The 25,926-nt window shown below is 51.0% G+C and overlaps 1 protein-coding gene across 3 annotated transcripts in view; it reads left to right on the top strand.

The window, feature by feature from the left end:
- Window positions 1-25,926, top strand: part of ELMO1 (engulfment and cell motility 1) — a 415,657-nt gene that overhangs the window by 61,705 nt on the left and 328,026 nt on the right. For all 3 annotated transcript variants that reach the window (XM_080667113.1, XM_080667111.1, XM_080667112.1), the window contains exon 2: window positions 14,929-15,072. In XM_080667113.1, the coding sequence (XP_080523239.1) occupies window positions 14,995-15,072 (78 nt within the window). In that variant the 5' untranslated portion in view covers window positions 14,929-14,994. The remainder of the gene's footprint in view (window positions 1-14,928; window positions 15,073-25,926) is intronic.

Genomic DNA, 25,926 nt, shown 5'->3' with positions numbered 1-25,926 from the left:
TCCCTCTCTCCTCCTGTCAGTTACTTGCATCCGCAGGAGCCTTTACGAGTCAGCAGCTTGGGGTTTGGGTTGAAACCCTTAGGAATTGGAGGAGCCTCATTTGATGTCACTTTGGGGTAGCTGATCACCCCACCTCCTCGTGCGTAGGCTGGGGAGTACCCTCAGGCCGATGCTGGATTTTTCTCTGTCGGTCCCCCAGAGTTTTACGCCTCAGCATGTGGCCAAATTAATTTTTGCCTGGAAAGATTGTAAGTAGGTGTTTGAAATATCTATCTCAGTTTTTATTTTTTTTAAATCTCAGTCAAGTTTCATAAACCTTCGCTCTAAGCCGTGTTACTTCCCCGTGAGCTCTCTGGTGCCGGCGTCACTTGATTTGCTCTTTAGGTTCTTCACTGTAATCAACACTAAGTGCTGGGCCCGCAACCAGAGGGCCAGGGTTTCGGCGTGGCGTGCTCGTGCTGAGGCCGCGCTCTGCAGTCTGGATGCCAGTTCCGATCCTTCCTCGTGGGTGGAAATGAAGTGGTGCTACCTGCTTAAGAAAGAAGCCCTCTGCGGGAGAGGATCTTCAAAGAGATAGAGGCCCTGTCCCCCGAGGGGTCCTGCTGAGCTGTGTCGCAGCACCAGGGTCAAGTTCGGGGCCTGTCTCAGTAGCACGATCCTGAAACGCTCCGGCCATGTGATTTGGGTCCTCGGCGCCAAAGTCAGAAGCCAGTCCCCTGAGTCACCACTGACGTTACGGGAGGACGAGGTGGGAGGCCAGCAGGGAGCCTCTTCTTCCCGTGAACAACATGGGCCGTAAAAGACTGGACTTGCCCGTCACAGAGCTGGTGTTGCTGGCTCTCACTTGTGCCAGGCCCTGCTCGAAGCACCTTCCACGTCTCAAGGTCAGAGGAAGCTCGGTGCGATGGTCCAGCCCACAGACTTCAGACCGGCTCTCCTGCTAACAAGCCAAGTGAGTGGCTGGTCTCCTCGGTGACTTCATTTCCTCATTTTGAGAATGAGGACTCTGCCACCCCCTGTGGCACAGGGCTGGTGGGAGGCTTGACTGCGTTAATACATGAGAACTGTTCCACAGGGCCCTGGCATGCAGTGAGTTATAGAAGCATTAGCTCTTACCATCGTCCTCCTATTACTCATCTCAGGAAAGCGGCGAGATAGGTGCTGTGGTTTTCCCCATTCACAGTTGAGTCAATTTCGGCACAGAGAGCAATTTTCAGGAGACCGCAAGGTGAGGAGGCCGTGAAACCGGGTCCGATCTGCGGCTGGCACTGCTTACTCTGCTGTTCCCCCGTAAGAAGGCAATGGCCCTGATGTTAGATGTCACCTGCAGGAGAGTAGATCAGAGCTAGCAGGAAAGGGCTGTCTCTGGCACTAGCGGTGTGGACTTTCCCCCCGGGCCCTCCTGGCGACTCCACACACCCATTCACTCGATGGAGCTCAGCAAATGGGCTGGGGCATCTTCTCCTTGGAGGAGTCCTCGCTTAGTAAATGGCATCACCGTCCATGTATTCTGTGACGTGAGGCAGAATCCTGCGTTACCTGGACTTCAGCCTCTCCTTCCTCCCCTTCATTTAGTCCATCATCACTTCCTGTTGATAGTTATTCTTTTTTTTTTTAATATATTTTATTGATTTTTTACAGAGAGGAAGGGAGAGGGATAGAGAGTCAGAAACATTGATGGGAGAGAAACATCGATCAGCTGCCTCCTGCACACCTCCTACTGGGGATGTGCCCGCAACCAAGGTACATGCCCTTGACTGGAATCGAACTTGGGACCTTTCAGTCCACAGGCCGACGCTCTACCCAGTGAGCCAAACCAGTTAGGGCCTGTTGATAGTTATTCTTAAAGTAGCTCATCAATCCTTCACCCTTTTCACCTCCAACGCCACCTCCACCCTCCCAAGCCCGAGCTGCTGCCACCCATCACTTTCTCACCAAGCTCCCGTCCATCCATGCCCTGTTCCAGTCTGTCCCCTGCAGGCTGAGGTACCATGCAAACCTGGTCATCTGTGCCCCTGCTGAAACACCACCACCTTCTCATTGCCATTCAGACCCGTCTGCCTCCCAAACCGGTCCTCCTCCTCACGCTGTCCTGCCTCCGTGGAGTCGGGAACTCGGGGGTGTAATTGAAAAGCTGAACAAAGTTAGACTCTTAGCGTCGAGTGGAACCGGGTTTCCTTTGACCGCCTTTATTAAATTCCTGCCGCAGATAATTAGGTCCTAGAATCTGACCCCATTACCAGCGCCGTCAGCAGGACTCAAGCTTTGCACAAAGATGTATAGTGTCTGGCCTTTTTTCTTGGCAAGGCCAAGTATATCGTAATAGACAAGTGAGAAGATGCATGTCATGGCGGCCTGTCCTCATTTTCCCCACAATCTTCGTAACTAATCTAGCTAGGTTTTTCTTTTCCTTTTCTCTCTCTCTCTCTCTCTCTCTCTCTGTGTGTTTTTAGTATTAATGGTTTGTTTTTGGCATAACTGAGTCCTTAGCCGATATCAGCAGGTTGAGCCCAAATTTGTTAGAATTGAGTGAAAATGACAAGAATTAAAATCACCAGCATCCAGTTCACTTGCCAAGGTGCGTTTGAAAAGGCCCTCAGTCAGCAACTCGCCAGCACTGAGCTGGTAGCCCTGTCTGTTTTCCTCTTACTGGCGTTTAATCGCACCTCTTCCAGGTGTGCCAGCAGGTTGCAGGGAAAGAGAAGGGGAGAAGAGCATTTTAAAAAACCCACCCCGAGCCGAAACCGGTTTGGCTCAGTGGATAGAGCGTCGGCCTGCGGACTGAAGGGTTCCGGGTTCGATTCCGGTCAAGGGCATGTGCCTTGGTTGCGGGCACATCCCCAGTGGGGAGTGTGCAGGAGGCAGCTGATCGATGTTTCTCTCTCATCAATGTTTCTAACTCTCTATCCCTCTCCCTTCCTCTCTGTAAAAAATCAATAAAATATATTTAAAAAAAAAAAAGAAAGAAAAGCAGGAAAATAAATATGCTTCTAAAAAAAAAAAAAAAAAAAAAAAACCCACCCCGAGTGGTCTCGGGTGGCAGTAAGCGGATGGGTTCATCTAGGGTGCCATGAGGCACTGGCTTTCCCGTAGAACTGCAGGCCGCCTTCCCCCAGTCTGTACCATGGGTTTATTTTGAAATCAGCGTAAGAAATTTCTGTATTCATGAGTCTCTACGGAAGAGAAATCCCTTGGTTCATCCACAGCGAACGCTGGCCCACGGGATCCACTGTTATCTAGGTGTTCGTGTGCCAAACCTGTGCTCGCCGATAACGTGTGCCCTGAAAGTATTTTATCTCAAGAAAAACTGGGGCTTACCTCTGAGGGAGCCCAGATTAAAACCCGAAGGAAGAGGTGTCTGGCCTACAATCCAGGAGTTTGACAGGGCCTCCCAAGGTGAGAGATAAGAGAGGAGGCTTTACAGGGTTTGTCTTACTGGGAGTCTGTGCAGAGGGCTAAGATATCGGAGCCCCAGAGAATGAGGAAAATTCATGTTTTTAATGGAAACTTCCCTGAGAAACACGTGGAGGTTCTGCTGTTTAGAGCCAGTGTAGGACCCCTGGGAGAGGGCTGGTCGTCATTGGCCCCGGGGCCTTGAACCCAATAAATCCCAGCTCTGAGCAGCTGGGACCAGTGGACCAGGCCTCCTTCCGTCTGCCTGCTGGGAGCGAGCTCTGCGGGGCTCCTGGCTGGGGAACAGGACAGCGACGTCAGCAAGGGGGCAGCGCGATGGGCTTGTCTGCAGGGCCTGGCTGGAAGGACACAGGGAACCGGGGAAGCCGGGCAGTGCCAGCGGGGCAGAGCTCCCCTGTGCAGAGAGCACCCCTGTGGGTTTTCTGTAGGGACTCGTAAATGCCTGAGCCCCAAACACTGCACCCACTTCTCTGCGCAGAGAGGAACCAGGGCGAGGGCTCTGGTCACCTCCATGCTCTCAGAGGACTTTCCTACGAGACCTGAGCCTGAGGTCAGGAGAGAACGGGATGTCTTCGGTTTCATCAGGTTGTCTGAGCAGGCAGGTGCGACTCCCTGCCTTTGCAATGCAGGTCACTCCTTCCAGAACCTTCGCCCTAACCTTCCTCCTCCACGTCCTCCCAATCCAGTCACTCACCTAGAAATTTGCGCTCATCCTTTAAACCCAGAACAAAAAAGGTGTCCAAATCCATAAAATGTCCTTGCACTTCAGGCCAGTTAGGATTGCCTCGCTCTCATGGCCATTGTCTGTTCTGTTATGATGATCAAGGGACAAAGGATTACCAGGCGGTGGGACCTCTGCGTTTCCCTGGAGGAGACAGGTCCCCCATGCCTGGTAATTAATAATAATAATAATAATAATAATAATAATAACAACAACAACAACAACAATAGCACCACAGCCGGCCCTGGTCTAATTGCATATGTTCAGTCTCCACAGCAGTCCCCGGAGAAAGGTTCCGTTGACCCAGTGTGACGGAGGAGGACATGGGGGCTGGATGTGCTATGCAGTTTGTCCGCGTCACAGAGCTGTGGACCTGCAGAGCGGGATTAAGGCCCAGGCAGGCATCCGACTCCCACTGCTCCACAAGCCTGTGCTCAGCCGGAGGAGGACATTCTAAGGGACCCGAGGGGGCGGGGGCAGCGGGGATGCCATTCTCTGCGGGTGCCCGTGCGCGTGGCGTTAGGCAGGCCCTTCACAGTGACTAACTGCTGGCTGTCAGGTGGGAGCCCCGGCGCCACTGCCGAGCACCTGCCTTCTGAGGAAGGTCCTCCCTGGACCCTGATGCAGTGGAGCTTCCAGGGAGGCTTTGAGCTGGGCTCCTGCCGGGGAGAGAGGGAAAGGAGTTTCCCATGTTGTTTTTGCATCAGCGGGTTTGGAAACTTGGAGTGTTCGGCTGGCAGGGTGGTGGGAAGGCTCCAGCACTTCCTGTGGCCTGCAGTCTGGGCTCTGAGATAGGGAACTGGCCTGGGCTCCGACTCCTCCACTGGGGATGTCAGCACCCCTCAAGGCAACAATGCTTGCAGGGGGAGGGAGCCCGGGGGAGAGGGGAGGAGGCTGGGAAGAGGGGAGCCCTGAGCATTACAACAGCTGAAAAGGAATTTGAAAAGCAAATATCCAAACCCGGAACAAGGAGGGAAGTGTGTGCCTCGGTTTGTGAGATAATGAACTTTCCATTTGAGATGCGACTCCCTCCTCGCAGAGCTCCAGGCGGAGCGGGAGAACCAGCACGGGGCTCAGGTCTCATCTTATTTTGGCCTCCGAGCACCTCCATTGCTGGCTCTGGCGATGGGAGCAGTGAGTGGCTGCTGGAGGAAGCCCTGGACGTTTCCTGTGCGAGGGATTCTGGATTTTAAACATGCATCTGTGGCCCGAGTGATTCCTCACCCTTAAAAGAACCTCTGGATTCGCTTTTAAGGAAAGAGTGATTCATTCCCTTGTCTGAGAGAGATTTATTCACGTACTATTGACCATGCCGTCTGCCCAGGACCCGAGGCGCAGAGATGAATGAGGTCTAGCACCCTGTCCCTGGGGAAATTGTAGACACCTCTGGCAGCAGTTGAAGCAGGTGCCTGGTAGGTGCACTGCAAGCACCCAGGAAGGGGCAGCTGCTGGCAGCCGGGAGCCGTGGGGTCAGGGGATCTCTCCGGGGAGCTGGCACGGGAGAGGGGCATTGACCTCTAGGAGAGGGAAAGACTGTCCAGGTAGAGGGGTCATCGTGACTGAAGGCAGGAGGCAGGGGAGGCTGTGGTGCCTGGAAGTGGCAGCAGCTAGGCAAAGAGAGAGGTAGCCAGCCTCAGCCTGGGAGCTCACTTGCCCCCCCGGGGGCCCACGCACCCCTGGAGGGGACCCTGACAAGGCCAATCTGGGGCTGGCCTTCTGTAAGCTGTGCTACCAGCGGCCACTGCAAGAGGCAGCGCTGCAGAAGGACTGTTGGTGATCGTAACACCTATTGCCACGTCTGACTTACAGTTGTTGCCTGTGTCTGGGGATGGGCGCAGGGATGCAATTGGTGGGGAACAGTGCCCTGGGGGTGCTCAGAGACAGGCTGTGCAAGGTTTATGTGCTCTACTCCCCGAGTCACCATGCGAAGATTTAAAGCAAGAGGTGAGACATGCGGATTCCAGCTATCACCACTACAAAGACTCCGTTTCTCTCGCGATTGATCGGCCCAGTAGAAGCTGCAGGTAATTGAATGTTTGCTGCCCCCTGTGAATTGGAAAGAGTTGCTCAAAAGAAATGGGCTGCTTTCCTGGAGACGGTCCCGCAGATGCAGGTGATGATAATTCCACACGGGCCTCAAATCCAGCGTTTTCCCCGCCACTTCCCACTGCGCGTTTCTGGCCAAGGCTGTTTGGCAACAATTCTTTTTTCCTGAAAAACCAAGGAGGCAAGTGGTCTCAGTGCATCACTTCCCAAAGCGTATCCCATAAGAAACCAGGGCCACAGACGCATGGGGAGGGAGGTGTTTTCTGGACACGTACATGTGGGAAATATTGTACATTGCACATGAAGATTTCACAGTCTACACCTATAATAGTAAAAGCATAATATGCTGATTAGACCAGACAGCCGGATGACCTTCCAGACAACCTTCCGGACAAAGCTGGGGCTGCGAGGGCCGAGCCCTTGGCACGAATTTTGTGCATTGGGCCTCTAGTATTTTATATTAAAGGCCCGGGAAGTCCCATAGTAAAGGGACCTTTCAAACTGTGGTATAGTGATAAAAACGTACTATGGAATCCGACAGATGCAGACATGATAGAGGAGGCACTTAGGCACCAGCAGAGCCTGAACAGTGGGCCAGGTACAGAATGTCACCTGGGCGGGATGTCCTGGGTGCGAGGCAATGGGCAAAACTGGGAAAACAAGGATTACAGGTGACACCTTACCCCTAGGGTGAGCTTTATTCCCCTAGCATGTTGCTAGGCATGTGGTCAGACCCTCTTAGAGTAGGAATAAGGGGCCAGAGAATAGCCTTCTATGACTCCCATACAAGCTCTAGCACTGCCACTCCCTTAAGCATTTAGCCCTCAGGACAACGAGGTCCTGATCAGCATCAAATAATCTTAGGAACAAAGCCTCCGGTCTGTTGACCACAGAGACAGAGTTCTGGTCAAACTAGAGATAACATCTAGGTCTCAGCTGTGTTTCAGCTCCAGGCCCAGAAAAGCAGCAAAACCAGATGACATGACGCCATGGGTGACATCAGGACTAGATTCAGTGACCATGGACCCCTCCCCTAGCACGGACCAATTAGAGAACCGGACCCTGAGAGGACACACCTGCAAAGCTTATGAATATTCTACTGAGGTCCTTCCCTGACACCTCCCCTGAGGCCTCCCCTACGGTCCCTGCCTTTGGAAAACAGATAAAAGCTCTTAAGACAAGGGGCCCAGCATGCCAGCTCTCCCTGTCTCAGGAGCACCCCTGCGGCCTCGCCCTCGTGGTCCCTCAGGTGCGTTATCTTTTTCCTAAGCTCCACAGGCCCTTCTTTTGCCTCTGGAACTTGTTTCCTGAGTTCATTCAGCCCTGCCGGCTCACTATTTTGACTTCTGTGATTTTCTAAATAAACTTCTTGTGTTGGGTTCTTGGTTCTGAATTTGTTCTCGGCTGAACTGAAGGACCGAGGTCTAACTGCCCCGTTAAGAGTCTGAGCCCTGGCTGGGCTCCACCTGTGACTGCAGGACGTAGGGCCAATTTCAGAGTCTCTGCATCTCAGTGTCCCTGTCTGGGAATGGCTTAGGAATGGGACCTATTTCATAAGGTGACTGTGCAAAGTACATGTGTAGGGACTGTTAGTCTTTTTAGGTAGTATTCCCTGCAGTGTTTTACAAGAGATTTGACTTTTTTTTTTTTTGCTTTGCATTAATTAACATGACGAAGAAGCAGTGTTGGGTGGGAAATGCCAGACTGAGAGGAGTTCCTGCAGGACCTGTGTGATTTCTGCTCCCCGTCCCGGGAGGAAGGGCAGCTGGAGCCACTGAGGGCTCCGTCAGAACTGTGAGCTGTAGGCACCTGAGCTCGAGAATTGGGGAGCAAACTACGGGGTCCACTGGGCTGCCAAGTGGCGTGTGTAACTGCAGTCTGGCTCTGTGTGTTTTGGGTGTCAGTCATGTCTTCGGGGAATGGCAAGTTTCTAATGCAGGCCGGCAAACAGATGGGGGCCGGGGGCGGGTGGACCTCTCCTTGAGCTGAAAGCCATGAAGAAAGAGCCAACATAGAAGGGGCTAGCTCTGTGCCATCGCCTTTCTACTTCAAAGGGCTCTGTTCACTTTGGGGACCAGACACTTCTCTGTTGTGGGGGCTCATCCAGGGAATGGCGGGGCGTTTAGCAATGTCTTTGGCCTCTACCCCATGCTAGTAACACCTCCCCCTTTGTGACAATCAAAATATCCCCAGATGACAGATGCTCCCTAGGGGGACAAAATCACTCCAGCAGTTTCCCTCGCAGAATTCTTCTGTAAAGGAAATTTACTTTCATAAAGGACATTTTCATTTGAAAGGTGTCCCTTTTGTCTCCCAAACCAGGAAGAGAACTACTTCCCAGTCAGCTCAGCTCTGTCCCCGAGAGCGCCTCAGAGTGCACAACAAACCTCGCTAAGCGCCTCTTTCGTCCTACATTTCCAGGTCACCTTTGGGCAAAGTACACCCCTCCAGAAGCCACCCTGTTCCTTTGTTCAGCCTCTTCTTCATGCCTCATCCCTTGTGAGATGATGCAGAAGCTCTGAGTTCCAACCACCTCTTGGCGTTACCGAGTTCTCCTGAGCTTTGAGCACGGCATGAGTAAATAAGCCCTTGTTTTCCTTCCCAGCTAATCTCTGGTCCTTGAATTTGCAGCGTCCAGATGCCGCACCGAAGAGGGTTGAGGAAAGGTTTGTTCCTCCTCTGCGTGGTGCACAGAGAGTAGAGGAAAGGCTGTTTGCAGTGGGGTGTCAGGGGCCCTTCCCCCACCTCCCTCACCTGGATGCCGAGGGAAAATGCTCTCTATTTCTTTTTCTATCAGAGACCACTCAGCGTTTAAATATGGGACTTGTGCTCCCTCCCTTCTCTCCCCCTAATTGTTATAAACCTCTTACCTGTTACGAGTGCAATTGGATGGCCAGTAGGCCAGAGGCAGCTTTCCTGGGGAGGAAGGAAGGGACAGAGGAGTTGAAGCAAATGGTTTCTCCAGCTGCTCTTCCCCACTGGCCTGCCGTGTGGCCTTCACGGGCCCATCTGTCAGGCTCCTTCAGTGACGTCGTGGGGCACACGGGTCACCGGGACAAGCGTGGTGGTTTTCCCATTATACAGCTCCCGCAGAGACATCCTCCCGCAGGCTTCTTTTTTTTTCTCTCTCAACAGGTTTGCTTGTGTAATAGAAAGACCATAGGACAACAGGGTTTAAAGCCATTGTGGGGACCCAAAACTAACCCTGTATGGAAATTTCAGAAAAACATACAGATCAGGTATTTGGGGATTTTATAAAGTCTGCTCTTTGCACATTGTTCTAATCAAGTTGCTTGGAAAAACATAGCAATGTTACAAATATTTTTATATATATATATTTAATATATTTTTATTGATTTCAGAGAGGAAGGGAGAGGGAGAGAGAGACAGAAACATAAATGATGAGGGAGAATCATTGATCGGCTGCCTCCTGCACGCCTCCCACTGGGGATAGTGCCCACAACCCCAGCATGTGCCCTGACCAGGAATCAAACTGTGACTTCCTGGTTCATAGGTCGATGCTCAACCACTGAGCCATGCCAGGGTTGTGATCTTTAAGAGACTACAGGGAGGAGCATTTCCAGCACATTCAGAGCCATGGAGGACTTTGGGCATGAACAATGTGCAGACATAGACAGATTTCTAGATGGGAATCAAGACAGGTTTCTCTCCGTTGTCTTGGAAACATGACCCAAAGCTAAGAAGACATTCAGCGGAATGATAACGAGAATTTCAACTTGCTGAGGGGTTACGGAGTCACATCTAACTGACGTGTAGAGTTTGGTAGCTAACTCCCAAGTAAAAAGTGCTTCTTCATCTCATTTAATTCAACTGTAAGCCATTTGACATGCATATGAAGGCTGTAGAATCTTCAAATTTAATTTTTTATTAGTAGATTTGTTGGGGTAACATTGGTTAATAACATTGTACAAATTTCAGGTGTACAGCTTTATAACACAACATGTGTATGCTCTATTATGTGCTCTTGTAGAACCTTAATATCATAAACGGAATAAAGTAAATCAGACAGCAGACAAGCCGGCCGTCGTACAATTCCACACCCATTTCCTAGTTGCTTCCGGGACTCCTTGGACAGTTTCCTGACAAGGCAGAATGGTTGGAATGTCTAGCCAGCTGTGGAGACTTCCCATTAGTGGTTCTTAAGTTTTAGTTTGCATGAGAAATGTTCTATCAGGCTGTGCACACAAGTCATGTAGCTTCTCTCTGCAGGGCAATTTTGACAATCCCAGATGTGGTTTTGCTGCCAGTAGCTCTGATGAGATGATGGGGGAGAGGATGCATTCAGCTGACAACCCTGTGTGACATGCCTGCCCGGCTGGTAGGACTGTGGTCAGGGTGGGCCTTCTGCTTACTGCGCTCAGGTGTGGCAGGGATAAGGCAACTGATCCACACGTGCCATGTCCAGGAGGCCAAGGACACCACCCTGGCTACTCCTGGCCCGGCACTGGGCCCGGGTGTTCGTGATTCTCAGAGAGCCTGATGAGACCGTCTGTCTTGCGTCAAGCTCAGTGATGGGTGGCCTGATCATTAGTAATCGGCCGGGTGGCCTGATCATTAGTAATAGGCCCGGTGGCCTTGGTAGCGCACCACTTCCCTGGAGGATGTTTTTGCCTTCAGAGGACATTTGACAATGTCTCAGAACATTCCTGAACGTCACGACCAAGAGGGGCTGTGGATGACCGTGGGTGGAGGCCAGGGATGCTGCTAACCATCCTACAGTGCACGGGACGGCCCTACAACAAAGGATTGCGCCCCCCAAATGCTCACTGGGCCGAGGGTGAGAACGCCTGGGCTAGAAACTTCCTTTCCTACATTTCATTGGAACAGCAGCGACTATATCTAGAAGCCTGGAGAGCTAACTGACACCTCATGGAAAGATGAGTGCAGGAGGATAAAATGTGGGCTTCTGAGGATAGCGATGTGGACCTGCATTATTCATTCTGCAGTTGGGCGTCTGAGTCCACCCTGCGGGAGCCGGGTGCCCTGTCCTTGCTGGTTAGTCTGAGGGAAAGTGATGAGGTCTAATTCTACTTGGTTCAGTGAGTTCCCAGGGGGCCCCCCACCTGTCTGCGCTCAGTGGCTGCTGTGTACACAGCTCCCTCGCCTCCTCTTCTCCATGGAAACCCAGGGGGAGCCTCGTCATTGTGTTCTCACCTGCTCACCAGGTTTTGTCGGAACCGCTTGGAGAAATCAATACCAGCTCCCCGGGAGACGAGCACACTTGGCTTTTGATTCCTGGAAGGCTGGGTGACCTCTTTCCGTGCAACCCTACACTGTTTTGTGTGGAGTCGGGAGGAGGGTGCCCCCAGCCCATTCTTCCTCCTATTATTCATCCTCTCGCCCCTCCGGAGTGTGGGCTCTTTGTGTTGAATAGAGTTACCTGAGAGTCACACCGAGTCTGTTTTCACAGCGGAGCCTGCTTTCTTAATTCGTATTCTAGGGTGCGTAATTGCATCTGGATCCGGAATTGAATGGTGCTGTGCAGGTACAATACAGTGTCCTTAGAATTCACACTGTGCAGAGGCGGGAGGAAGGCCGGCACCGATCGATCGCCTGCTTGTCTTTGCACCTGGAGGCTCCATACCAGTCTGGTGTTGACTGGTCACTTGTTTCCAAGGTTTGGGAATTGCAACCAAAACCACTGGCACTGTTATGGTTTAGTTAACGATGATTCTTGAGGAAACGTCTAGAAAAGTAAGATTACTCCACTTGAATCCAAAATTTCTAGACCTGGTGCAGTTTGCTCACAGCCCTCGGAACGTTGTACCGGTTTGTACCCCGAATAGATGTGTATGGACACGGGCTCTGTCTCCGCAAGTCACACCAAGGGATACGTTAGGATGGCCACGTGCTCAAGAGCCCCATGCAGGAACCTACCAGGTTATGACCTGGCGACTAGGAGACTCATTGTTACCGTGGCCTTGGCCGACCTGGCTGCAGTGTCACCTGTTTCAGGAACATGCCAGGCACGCTCCTGCCCGGGGCCTTGGCGCGCCATCCCGCGGCCTGTGGAAACCTGACGTCCGCCCCCACGGCTTCCCTCCTCCCCACTCAGAGGGCTTTCCTCACACCCTGCCTTCTCAGTGACGCCTCCCGTGGCTTTCCTATGTAACACGGAACTCCTGCCCCTTCCTCCCAATACACTCACGTGCTTCAGATTCTCCTGCGCCGTTTCTCTGCACGCCCCCTGGTGCCGTCTAACATCTATCAGGGGTCCTCAAACTTTTTAAACATGGGGCTAGTTCACTGTCCCTCAGACCGTTGGAGGGCCGGACTATAGTTTAAAAAAAAAACTATGAACAAATTCCTATGCGCACTGCGGGCCCGGGACGAGTCGGCTGCTAAGCAGGACAGGCAGCGGCACCCGGCGGGCCGGATAAATGTCCTCGGCGGGCCGCATGTGGCCCGCGGGCCGTAGTTTGAGGACGCCTGATCAGCATTGCGGACGGCACGGCGTGGGCTCGGTGAGTGTGTGCTGAGCGAGTAGATGGGCCCTCCCTGGTCAGCGCTGACGAGCCGCATGGTGGCCTTTCCTTGTCGCCTGGGCCAGAGGAGCCGCCGTTTTGTTTGGGTTCGTTTCCTTTCCTTGTCAGCTCCGGTGAAGGGAGTGGCGTATGGGACTGGCGCCGTTGCCAAGGCTGCCATGATCAGCTCTGTCGCTGTGGTCGCAGGTGATATCCGACCGTCCCGGGGAGAGGGCAAGGCTCACTCGGTAAAGACCCACGTGCACGCGTCTGATGACTGTTCACACAGAGACCTGCTTCTACACCCACAAGAACCCGAGGGGAAATGGGGCGGAGGGTGTGGACAGTTCAGAGGAGTGGACCTGGGACCTGGCCTTTTGATATCCAGGCTCACTCACGGTGGGAGAAACACGGGTTAAAGTGCACCGAGATCTGTTTTCTTCGCAGTGCCCCGCGTGCTAACGTGCAGGCTGCCGGGGAGGCTGTGGGGGTAGGCAGCCTCATCCCTTGCTGGAGGGATGCGGACGGCACGGCTCCGAGGAGGCCCATTTGGAAACAGCCATGAGAACTTGAAATTGCCTCTGCCTCTGGTCCAGCAATTCCACTCAGCCCCGCTCTGGGCAGGATATATGTATACGTGTGCAAAGCGGTGTTTGTGTAAGCTGACTGACCCCACCTCCTTTGTAACAGCCACAGGGAAGAATCACCCAGGGGCCCGGCAGAGGACGGGGTCATCAGATAGGTGGTCTCCATGCAAAGAACCAGGATGCAGCTGTGAGAGAAGCAGGCGCAGTATTTGTGCGAATAGAGAGATTTCGAAGAGACACTAAGGGCCAAGACCAGGGGAGAGAATGCTGCCTTCTGTGTGCAGGGAAAGGGCGGTGCGTGTCTGCATTTGCCTTGTGTATGTGAAGACGTTCTAGAGCAGGGGTGGGCAAACTTTTTGACTCGAGGCCCACAATGGGTTCTTAAACTGGACTGGAGGGCCAGAACAAAAGCATGGATGGAGTGTTTGTGTGAACTAATATAAATTCAAAGTAAAGGAGCGAGGGGAGAGCAAGAGAACCCTCCGCTCTTTTGGCTTCGCTGGCCGGATAGAATAGCCGAACGGGCCGGATCCGGCCCGCAGGCCGTAGTTTGCCCAAGGCTGTTCTAGAGGAATACAGAGAGACTAATGCCCCTGGATAATGGGAGGGAGGGATGGGAGTCGGAGCTGATACAGGGTGGGTGGGCCACTTCCAGAGGAGCGAGATTCTACATTGCATGTCATTACACACACACACACACACACACACACACACACACACACACACACACACATTCATCAGTTGAATCATGTGAGTGTTTGACCTGTTGAAAAATATTAAGTTAGCCTGGCCGGCGTGGCTCAGTGGTTGAAAGTCAACCTAAGAACCAGTAAGTAGGTCATGGTTCAATTCCCAGTCAGGGCACCTGCCCAGGTTGCATGCTCGATCCCCAGTATGGGGCGTGCAGGAGGCAGCCGATCAATGATTCTCTCTCATCATTAATGTTTCTGCCTCTCCCTCTCCCTTCCTCTCTGAAATCAATAAAAAAAATTACAAAATACTAAGTTAAAAGGTCACCCTACAGGAGATGGCTGGGCTGGGAGAGGGTACCATTACCCCCTTGTATCAGCAGCGCCGCTCCATCAAATGAGGATCCAGGGTCCGCTCTGAATGGCCTGCATCTCCATCCCTCAGTCCCCTCCGGGAAGGTGTCTGGTGGGAGCGGGCCTTGGGGAGGGGGTGCGTTGCACATGTGTGAACCTTGGGCCTGGCCCCTTCCCAGTGACATCCTGGTTGCTATAGTGCAGCTCTGTTTGTGACACAGAAAACACTGCAGAGAAACACTGCTTCCTGGCCTGACTTCCTGGGCAGTCTGTCCTTCCGGAGCTGTGAGCGCGGGCTTCCGTGCAGCTCCGGACGGAGCAACGCCAGCTCCCGGGACCCGGGCGCCTTCTGAACAGGACCCGGGGGTAAGGGGCGCCTGCTTTCCCGCCCAGAGTCACAAAGCTGTCCTCCCCGGGGCCAGGTCCCCTGTCAGCTGGACTCTAGGGCGTTGGCACCTTCCCCTCCTCTGTCTTGTGTCCTCGGAGCAGCCAGAGGTGCAGTTGGCAGCTGTGTCTTCTGTCCCCGAGCCGTTACTTGTACCTAAACCACCAGTGAAAACAGGAAGTGATGAAGCAGGCCCGCCTCCCGTGTGCTCTGAGCGACCTTCTTTCTCTTTGTCATTCCTCACCAGGGATAGACACGTGCGGCCATCTGCACCGCGGGAGCCTGGGGCACCAGCGTGGGACACGGCTTCACCATGCCGCCCCCCGCGGACATCGTCAAGGTGGCCATCGAGTGGCCGGGCGCCTACCCCAAGCTCATGGAAATCGACCAGGTTGGTACTGCGGGGAGCGGTGTGGGGTTGTTCTCAGTGTCCCTTTGGTTCTGGAATTTTCGCAAACATTGATGGCCCTTTCCCCCTGGTCTCTCCCGGCTGTGCTGAGTCTGTGCAGTAATAGTTGCAATGTAGTTGGTTTCTGTCCCACACACAGGGGCGATGCATGGCTGCTTCACTCCCCAGCGTCTGTGTGGACGGCGGCAACACAGGGCTTGTGGCCTGGCCAGCGTGGTTCAGTGGTTGAGCATCAGCCTGTAACCAGGAGGTTAAGGTGTGATTCTTGGTCAGAGCACGTGCCCGGTTGTGCGCTCCATCCTCAGCGTGGGGCGTGCTGGAGGCAGCCGATCAATGATCCTCTCTCATCATTGATGTTTCTGTCTCTCTCTCTCCCTTTCTTCCTCTCTGCAATCAATAAAAATATATTTACTAAAAAGCAAACAAACCAGGGCATGTATCTGAGGCTGTGACAAGGAGCAGGGACAGTGGCCTGCAGGCTCCAGGCCAACTCTCAGCAGGTGCCCCAGCCTGCCTGGCGGGGACGCACGGACACGTGCAGACCATTTCATCGTGGGCAGCACAGAGCTTAATTATTTGAATCCCCTTTCTCTTCGAGTTTGGCCCGAGCAGCCACGTGCGTTGGAGTAAGGGCTTGCTAATGAAGTGAGTGTCGTGGGCTCAGTCCTGGATCCCAGACAGTTGTAACTTTGAGATTAGTGTAAACTGCACGGGGAGTCTCATATATGGCCTGGCAGGTCACAAATACTCAGGGCATGTTTGTGGAATAAAAACCATATCATGATGACTTAAAAAGTGACTTTACCTCGGAAGGCCTCCCCTTGCTTGGATCTGGGCAGTTCCTTGGTGTAGCCGGCACTTGCTGTTCTAGGTTTCAGTACAGGTTATCTCAGGAGGGTTACCTTGCCCTCCAGAGCAAGTGACTCAAAGAAAAAGGGGCTGAACCTTACACGCAGTGAAGGGTTTCATAGAGCAAATAACATGGCATTCCAGACAGCTTTCGGCCTTTGCAGAGTTAGGGTGCCATGGCAACTCCACTCTTTATTTATGTGCTTGATATTATTTTATGATTATTATCTGTACTGATGTTTTTTTTCTTGGTCAGATTTAATTATCTGGTTGAAGGTTATATAACATTGTGTGGATCCAAATAACTCATTAAAGTAAGTTCTACACAGCAAGTCAGAGTTAGCGGAGCTTGAGTGTGAATGTAAGACAAGGTAAATGTTTAGGGTTCTTGTTAAAAATGCCACCAGGCCAGCACACCGCTGTCATCATGGCTGATCTCGGAGGTGGTTCTGTGTGACTCTGGAAGCAGCCCACTCGGGTCCAGAAGCCTGCCCAGCCGCTTTCTATTCATTTGTGCCAAATAGCTGTTTGCCCTTTCCACGTGCTGCTTGCGAGGGGCCACAGCTGAATGTTCCTCTGCACTTGGCGCAGACTCAGTGTAGTCAGGAGGGGGTGTGGCACCACCTGAGGGAGCAGCGCTGCGGTGAGATGGGAGCTGGCTCCCGGGCTGGCGCGATGCTCCGGTGTCATGGCCCCAGGTGCCTTCTGCCTTGTTGCTCTGCCGTCTCCGTGGGGCTGAGGACAGTTGCCCGGGCATCACCTGGGAGCTCATTAGACATGCAGAGTGGTGGAGCCCACCTCGGCTCTTCTGGCACAGAGCCTGCATTTTAACAGGACCCCAGCTGGTAGTGCCGAGCTGCACACCTGGTGCCCCGACTGATTTCTCAGGAGAACCCCCGGGGGCCCCACCCCAGGAGCTTCTAAGTCAGAGATTCCGGTAAACGATTGCCTCTGGATTCTGCCACGGCTGGAGCGGTTGGCAGTGTCTGCTTTAAGACAGCAACTGCTGCTCACATTCCTGGGTCCCGTGGAGGCAGTGCCCTGCCCCTGCCCTGGGGGATGGCCTTTGCTGTGTGTGTATTAACAATTACAAAATAAATGTAAAAATATTTGGGGCCCAGGCAGTGCATCTCAATGGTTGAGCGTTGACCTATGAACCAGAAGGTCACGGTTCAAGGTTCCTGGTCAGGGCAAGTGGTGCTTGAATTGTGGGCTCGATCCCCAGTAGGGGGCGTGCAGAAGGCAGCTGACCAATGATTCTCTCTCATCATTGATGTTTCTTTCTCTCTCTCCCTCTCCCTTCCTCTCTGTACCCCCAAAAAATATATTTAAAAAATAGAAAAAATATATTTTGGAACAGTTTGAGGTTTACAGAAAAATAATGCCAGCTCAGGGCACCGCCTGGCTCCTGGCTCATCTCCCTGTTTGATGGATGTACTTGTCCCGGTGTAAGCTTTCAGCTGCCTACAGAACACAAGCAAGTGCTTGGTGAAAGTCTCCAGGGTGAACTGAAAGGGGGGGTCTGAGGGCTGCCGACTGTGGGAAGCTGTTTCATGTGGAGGAGAGGTCGTTAGACGTGTTATTTATGGCCCCGAGCGCGAAACTCCATGCTCTCCACACAGGGAAACAGATCTCGCCTCCTCTCAGGGAAGGTGGGCGCGGGCCATCTCGGCAGGCGAGGGTCCTGGCCGTCATTTCAGGGAGGCTCAGGTGTGCCTCACACACACCTGGGCCGGGGGGCCAGGCAGCAGGGTCAGGCCCAGGGGCTGATGGGAAGAGGTGCATGGTGTCCACCTGAGCCCTGCAGTCCTCCTCTGGTGCTCCCAGGCTTTCCTAGGTCGCTGCAGCCACAGCAGCTGGGATTGAGCCGTTTTCACCGTGGCAGCTCTGGGGAAAGATTTTGTTTGAAGAAAGTCTACCACAATTTAAAAAAAAATCACGAATGAGCCTTGAGCTTCCTAGTGATCTGAGATTCAAGTCAGATTCCTTAACCTGGCCTCAGGGAGCTTTCACGATCCCCGTGCATCAGCCCGAGGTCATATTGCCCGCGGGACCTCCTGCACCTCTCAGGAGCCCAGTTGTTTTGTAGAAGCTGTGCCCTTACAGGTGCGTCCCTGCACCTTTACACACGTTAGAAATCCCTGAGGCTTTGTTCTAACTAACAGCGGGCCTGCTGCACTGCCTCCTGACTTATCAGCGCTCCACGCCTCTGACTCCCTCTCTGGTAAGCACATGGTGGGAGGTAGAGCCGCCTTTGAACTCAAATCCTTTGTGATCATGTTATAATATAGCCATTTCTCCATCCTTCTCATTTCTTATACCATTCCTGGCCGGTAGCTTTGATTTACAGTTAATATAACCTGTGGGCGTGGATCCTAAGCCCCCAGTGGTCAGCCTGAGCTGTTTTACACACACTTCTGTCCTGGAGACCATCCTATTGACCTCAATTTCTGGTTTCCATAGTGAACAGTAAGGATGAGAATGGAACTTCGGGGTCTGCCCTTCTCTAGGCAGAAACACTCCACGGCACCCCTCCCCTGGTAGGGTTGGGGATCTTATTTCCCTGAAAGAAACACAGCTGCCTGTGCTTTTGGGCAAGTGTGCCCCATACCTGAGGTTTCCCTTGACCGCCCTGCTTGTCTTGTATATTTAAGACATGATTCAAGCTGCATGAATTTCATGTACCCAAGACCTTCTGAAAGCTTATTGATTGCATGAAGCACATTTCCGTGTTTGTGCTGGACATCGGAATTTGGCATCCTGTATGTAATCATGGTCCCAGTAGCAATACCAGCAGGTGCCATCGGCCCAGCACCTGCCGTGTGCCAGCGGCAGGTGAAGTGCCCGGTGTGGAGTGGGGTATCTCCCAGCACAGCCCAGCGAGGCAGGCTTTACGCTTCCCCATTCATAATCGTCGGAGGCTCCTTCGTTTGCCTGCGATCACACAGCTGGGAAACTCCTGGTTTGAAGCCAGCACGCCATAGGACTAAAACCCAGGCAGTGTCTACTAAGTCATAAATCTGGTTGGTAATTCTTTCTTAAATTTATTTCTTCTCAGCTTTACTGAGCTATAATTGACATAAAATTAAAAGATAGTCAAAGTGTATATCCTGGTGATGTGATGTATGTCCCCATCGTGAAAGGATTTCCCCATTCGAGTTAATTAATATATCCACCACTTCACGTTTATGGCTTCTTCCCCCTCCCACCCCTTTGTGTGAGAACATTTAAATTCTGTGCTCTTAGCAAATTTCAGTTATGCGGTACAGTACATCAGCGGTGGTGACTCTGTGTTCCATGAGAGCCTTACTCATCGTGTAGCTGAAGGTGTGTGCCCTTTACCAACCTCTGCCTATTTCCTCCACCTCCCAGCCCCGCCCCTGGCAGCCCCTCTTCCGCTGTTTCTATGAGTTTGACTTTATTTTAGATTCCACCTGTGAGTGATTCCAGGGAGTGTTTGCGTTTCCCTGTCGTACTTAACGAGTTTGGTAGTTCTTTTTGCATCTCCCCGTCTCTCACACTTCCACGGGGTGGCTCCTGCCATTCACATTTGAGCAGATGCCCAGCGTCGCCACAAGGCCTGCTCCATCCACTAACCACGTGATTTCCAGGGACACATGTCATGGAAGCAAAGAACAATCAGAGAAAATGTGGCCAGTGGTCTGGGTTATCACCCAAGGAGCCTCCCTGGAGGGAGAGAGAGCATGGAAGGCCAGTTTCTGGGAGGGGCCGTCTGGCCCGGTGCCCAGGAGCGTGGACGTTGGGTGGACTGACATGGACCGGGGATCTGGGCTGCTACTGAAGTGCTGTGTGAGTGGGGACAGCCTCCTGCTCCGTGAGGAGAATTGGCAACACGTACTCATGCTTTCTGGCATCTGGGCCTTCGGTGAGATAATCACTCAGCACTCCGCTTAGCGATGCTAGCCATTAGGAGCCAATTATGGTTTCTTCCGAGTGGCACACACAATAGAACATGCTTCTTAGGTTTCCAGCAAGACTGGAACCAATAATGTAAGCGTCCTCTCCAGTGCATCGAAGCCAACTCTTAGGATAATGAAGACCCGTCATTCCCAAAACATCTCAGTAACAAGAGCCTGGTCAACGGAAATGACGTGAGCTCCACGGAACGAGTTTTGAATCCAGACCTTCAAGATAACATAGCACATACACGAAGAATGTGCTTAATGCCCTTGACCCCACATGTAGCGGCGGTGAAGGTCGTCCTTAGAAAGGCTCCATTGCATTAAGCGGATGAGCCTGCATCTCTGGAGAGTGCGGTCCCGCCTCGCGCTGCAGGGATGAAAAGGCAGGCTCTTCCTGGCCCCTCCTTCCCCGAGAGGTCGGATACATCCGGCTGAGGCAGCCTCAGCGCTGTTGACTGTTGGGCCCGGATAATTCTTAGTCGCGAGGTCTGTCCTGTGCGTTGTAGGATCTGAGCAGTGTCCTGGCCTCCACCCACTGATGCTGGTAGCATTTCCTCCCCTAGTTGTGACAACCCAAAATGTCTCCAGACGTGGCCAGGGGACAGGTTTCCCCCTGATGGACTAACTCAGGGGCTCCAAGCTCGCTTCTGCATCAGAATCACCTGTGAGGTGCATGGAATGCACAGAGAGGAGTATTTGGAGGGCATTCTGGGGCGCAGGGATGCCTGTTTCTATCAAGCCCCTTGCTGGGGATGCTGTTGCTCCTGGACCCAGATTTGGAAGTCATGATTGTGACCCCCTATCAACCTCCATCTGCTGGTGACACCTGACACCCACAGTAAGTTTCAGTGGGTGCCCCAGATGTCACGTGGTCCTAATAATTGCCCCCCTTCCTACTTTCCAGAGAGCACAAACACAGCGCCAGCAAGAGCTCTTTCATAGAAAAGGTGTTACTCAGAGAGGTGAGCCCGTTGCTGTCTGTGCTGTCATTACAAGGTCGTGTGATGCTGGGACAGGAGTAGCCGACCCTCATCTGATGTTTGCATCTGTTACATTGGGTAACAGCTATTTCCTAAACTTCCTCTAAAACAGAGTGACTGGGCTACTTCGCCTTCCAGTTTTAGCTCTCTCTCTCTCTCTCTCTCTTTCTGTGTGTGTGCGTGTGTGTGTGTGTGTGTGTGTGTGTGAGAGAGAGAGAGAGAGAGAGCGAGAGGTGGAGCCTGTATAATCTCATGACATCTTAATGGTTGCCTTGCTTTGGAGGAGAAAGACTGGAAACATATCTCTTCCCTTGCCTGAGAGCTCAGTTTAGTTCAGCGAGAACAAACGCTAGCCTTCTGCTTTCCCTCCTGAAAAAGAACAGAGGATTTTGGTTTGCTTTCCAGGTAGGTGGGGGTGCTGTTCCCTTCCATCTACTTCCCTTGCCCAGTTCTGTCACGAGAAGCACATTGGGAAACTCAGGACAGAGCCTTCCCCCAACCATGTTTTCTTGAGCTCTGCTGACTAAGGCATCTGATGTTGCTAGAACCTTTTGTACAAGTCACCCTGTGGACTTCATTTGTGTGGGGTCCGCTGGCCATTTGTGGCAGGGTGTGTACATGCCTAGATTTTAGCATGCAGAAGGATTCTGGGCCCCAGAGGAAGGCTTGTATTTTATCTCTGGGCATATGCATACCTGAACAGTGTGCCCAGAACTTGGAGGAAATGTGAGCAGCCTCAGGGAAATAAAATGGGTGCTTTCCTGCTTTCCTTTTTCTAGATTTTGAACAAATGGATTCGTGAGTCCTCTAAGTCAATGGCACCAGTATTGTGCTTGACAACCGCCCGATCCCCCTAATCTCACATAGCCCTTCAAATAGCAAATCCTGCGGCGTCTGCTTCCTACATGGCTCTTGCTTCTGTCCACCTTTCCCCATCCTCACGGCCACTGCTGTAGCTACTGCCATAGGGGACCAGTAGCAGCTCAGTGGCCTCCCAGGCATCCTCCAGGCTAAAGCAGTCTGCAGTGGATAAAATCCTTGTGGCTACTAGGGTCCTGCTCTCCCCAGCCCTGGATGACATCACCAGCCTTGCTTGGAGTCCCCGGGGTTTTCCACCAGCGCCTCTATCTGGGATCTCGCTCACCTTTTATGAAAGCACACTTCTCAGAGCCTTCATAAATGCCATTCTCTGTGAATTGGAAATTTCCCCCTCTCATTTGTCTTCCTGTTCATTTCCCATCCCTCCTTAGAGCGGGTCTTTGCTGGCTCCTCAGACTAGATGCATTGTAGCATCCATACTTACTCACTGTATGATGTTCTGCATGGACCAAGTGCCTGGGATAGGGCCTGTACGTGGTGAGTTCATAATAAATGTTGAGCAAAGGAAACAGGAAAACAGTGATATTTATACTTTTTCTGTCTAATGATACAGGCAATTAAATATTGTGAAAGGGGTAGCCCTGGTGAGAGGATCATCCCTTCCCTTATCCCTACCATGCATTAAATATACTATGACATGTCATGGATTGACATTGAAGGTCTATTTTCATCCTTTCATCAAAGACATCCATAGTCAAAAGACAACCAAGAAACTTTGAGAGAAGCACTGACAAGTTTCAAGATGCTTATAGATGGATCATTAATTACCGTGGGACAAGTTTGTGGTGACCTATTTGGATTCACCAACCTCATCACCATCAGGTGCTCATAATTTCCGGCTGTCACTTCTTTCTTGACTTCCTGACCCATATAAACAGCTACCTATCTTCCTATTCATCTTGCCCATCTAGATGTCCCTTGCAGCTCAAACTCAACATATTCAAACACCACTCCTTATTCCTTCCTCCCCTAAACTTGTGCGGTTTTGCTTCTCTTCATACTTTCCTTGTCTTGGTGCCATATGTGAATGCACACTCAGTTTGCTGAAGCCGAATCTATATGTCTTCCTAGACTCTTCCTCAGTTTTTTAATCCAATCAGTTATCTCAGAAAACTTGTCCACATCTGGTCTCCCTTATCACATCTGCTGCTGCTCTAGCTGGCCCTCTTCTCTCTAGAGCAGTGGTTCTCAACCTTTCTAATGCCGCGACCCTTTAATACAGTTCCTCATGTTGTGGTGACCCCCAACCATAAAATTATTTTCGTTGCTACTTCATAACTAATTTTGCTATTTTAAATGAATCGTAATGTAAATATCTGTGTTTTCCGATGGTCTTAGGCTCTACAGCAGCGGTTCTACAGCGATTCATTACGATTCATTAACAGTAGCAAAATTACAGTTATGAAGTAGCAATGAAAATAATGTTATGGTTGGGGGTCACCACAACATGAGGAACTGTATTAAAGGGTCGCGGCATTAGAAAGGTTGAGAACCACTGCTCTAGAGGAACACAGAGAGCAAGGGAGGACCTAAAAAATGAGATACCCTCACAGGGAGAACTTGAAAAGAGTGAGAGTAATAGCTACACAGATAGGAGATTATGAGCACAAAGTAGGTGGCTATAAATTAAGAACAGATGGATATGAAAAAGAACCAATTAGAAATCTTAGAAATGAAAAAATATATATACAGTAAGCAAAAAATAAAACTAATACAAAAAAGTAAAAATGAACACATAACTCTAGAATGGATTTGGCTAAAGAGAGAATCTGTAATTTGGGGGATGGAAATGAGGAATTTATTCAGAATACAGCCCCAGAGATAAAGGAATGAAAAACTATGAGTGTGACATTGTACTTTTAGAGAATGACAGTTTGATAATTGTTTTGTGAGCGGTAAAATCAAGAGAGATTAGTTGGGATAGCTGTTGCTGTAGCCTAGGCAAGAAATGATCATATCATGGCCCAGGGCAGTGATAGGGGGATAGAAAGAAGTGAGACACATGTCTCATCAAGACGTATGAGAAGATTAAATTGACAGGAAATTGATGATTGATTATATGTACGGTGATAAGGGAGCATAAAATGTTAAAGATGATTCTAAGATTTCTTGTATGAACATCTGGGCAAAGGGTGGTGACAGCTACCAAGATAGAAAAAAATAGTGGAGGAATATTTAGGTGGACTCACGTTCTTCATGGAAACCTTACAAATGGGCTCAAGAAAATAAGCAGATATCTATATGGTTGGACCTCCTATAGATTTAAAAAAAAAATGTTCTTACTGATTTCAAAGAAGAAGGGAGAGGGAGAGGGAGAGAAACATCAATGATGAGAGAGAATCATTAACCAGCTGCCTCCTGCACGCCCCACACTGGGGATGGAGCCTGCATCCCGGGCATATGCCCTGAGCGGGAATCGAACCAGGACCTCATGGTTCATAGGTCGATGCTCAACTAGTGAGCCAGGCTCCTTTTGATTTTTCTTTGGGTTTTGGTACACTGGCCAATTTGTCCACTTAAGTGGTCTCTTGGCCTCCTTTCACACTTAATTACGTCACTTTGCTGCTTAAAAACCTGATGGGTCCAAATCATCAAGAGTTGTCTGTCGGATTTAGACATTTTTGCCTCTAGCTTGCCCTTTTAGCGACATCTCTCACTCATACATATGCCATTGTCAACTCCCCCACATGAACGTGGGCATCCATTTAGCCATGCCATTGCATTTGCTGAACCTCCCACCAGAAGTGCCCTAAGCGATCCAAATAGCATCTATTTTTAATTGCTTCTCTGTGCCCACAGGCAGAATAAAGAAGAAGGTTCACAGAGCCAACTCTGAGATGGACTTGGCAGGACTGGGACACGCACAAGAAGGGTGGGGACGATTAATGTTGGTTACAAGGCTATTTCCTGGCAAACTAGAAGATGATGAATACAAGTTAAAAATTGAGAAAGAGAGTTTTGGGGTAAGATTTAAGTTTAAGTTTAACTTGTACACACACAAGTTAAAATTACGCTAGATGGAAGGGAACTGCAGAGAAGTTAGGGCGGGGAGGTTGATTTGAGCATCAAAAGTGAGGAGGAGGAGACAGAATCCTTCCACTGGGTATCAGAAGTTTCAGTGCTAACTTCGCATTTCATCATAATTTGTGTGGCTAACGCATGAGCAGGATCATCTACGAGTCTCACGTTAGTGCCGGAACACTGAGCTTTAAATAACGTCAATCAGAAAATCACTTTGTGCCAGCAACCAAGATACCCAGAAGTCCAGCGCCCTTCCCTGCAGCTTTTCTCTCCGGGCATTGAGCTTGTTCCTGGGGGCCAGGACAATGGAGCTGAGGCTGGGTTAAAGAGGAAAGGTCTGGGATTACACAGATCTGGGTTCAAATTCTGGCTTTGTCACGTGTATATGAGGCTTTGAGCAAGTTGCTTGACGTCTTGAGATCTTCATACAATTTTCTCATTTGTAAAGTACACGGAAAAATGGCTCTCTGGTAGCCACTCAATATCTAGTTGCTATTACTGTTGTTATTGTCAGAAGAGCTGGCCAAGTGGAAAGGGGTGATAAAAGTCTGGGTTGATGACATGTCAAAGGTAAGGGGGTTTTGAGAAAGCGCATGAGGTTGTGGCCACTGTTTGCATATTCTGACTCGCCCGGAAGAGCCTGTTTTTCCATTCTTCAAGGCTGTGGTTCAGGCTCAGCTTGCCATCGTCACACCCATGGGATAGATATTTGAGACTTGGAAGCCCATGTCCCGTCACTACTTGCTGAAAGTTATCTCAGCACATCCGTTACCATTGAAGGAAGAAGGCTGTGTTGGCATGAATGCATCCATCACAGTCAAGTAAACCAGCTCCATGGCTAAGAGAGACAGGAAGTATAAGGGGAAAAAACGAATTAAAAATGGAACTCACTTCTTAATGCCCTTGGCCAGCAGTTCCTCAGCATTCTTTTGATTGCTGTGCTACATCCAATCTCAGCTTCTTTGCAGTTAATAAACCATCATAATCTTGTGTTTAAATTGAATCTCAACCCTAATTTGCCTTCATATCTTATCTGGCTTTCTCATATCTCCGCACCTGGTCTGATAATCCCCTATCTATCAGAGTCCACAGTCCACAATCACTTGTTTATTCTACTCAGCCAGTCTGACATTTTATTTTTAAATCATATATATATACTAGAGGCCCAGTGCACTAAATTTGTG

This window comes from Plecotus auritus (assembly GCF_963455305.1).
Source record: "Plecotus auritus genome assembly, chromosome: 4".
Lineage (NCBI taxonomy): Eukaryota > Metazoa > Chordata > Mammalia > Chiroptera > Vespertilionidae > Plecotus > Plecotus auritus.
Note: the sequence above shows the minus strand (reverse complement) of the source record. Positions and strands in the feature narration are given on the sequence as shown.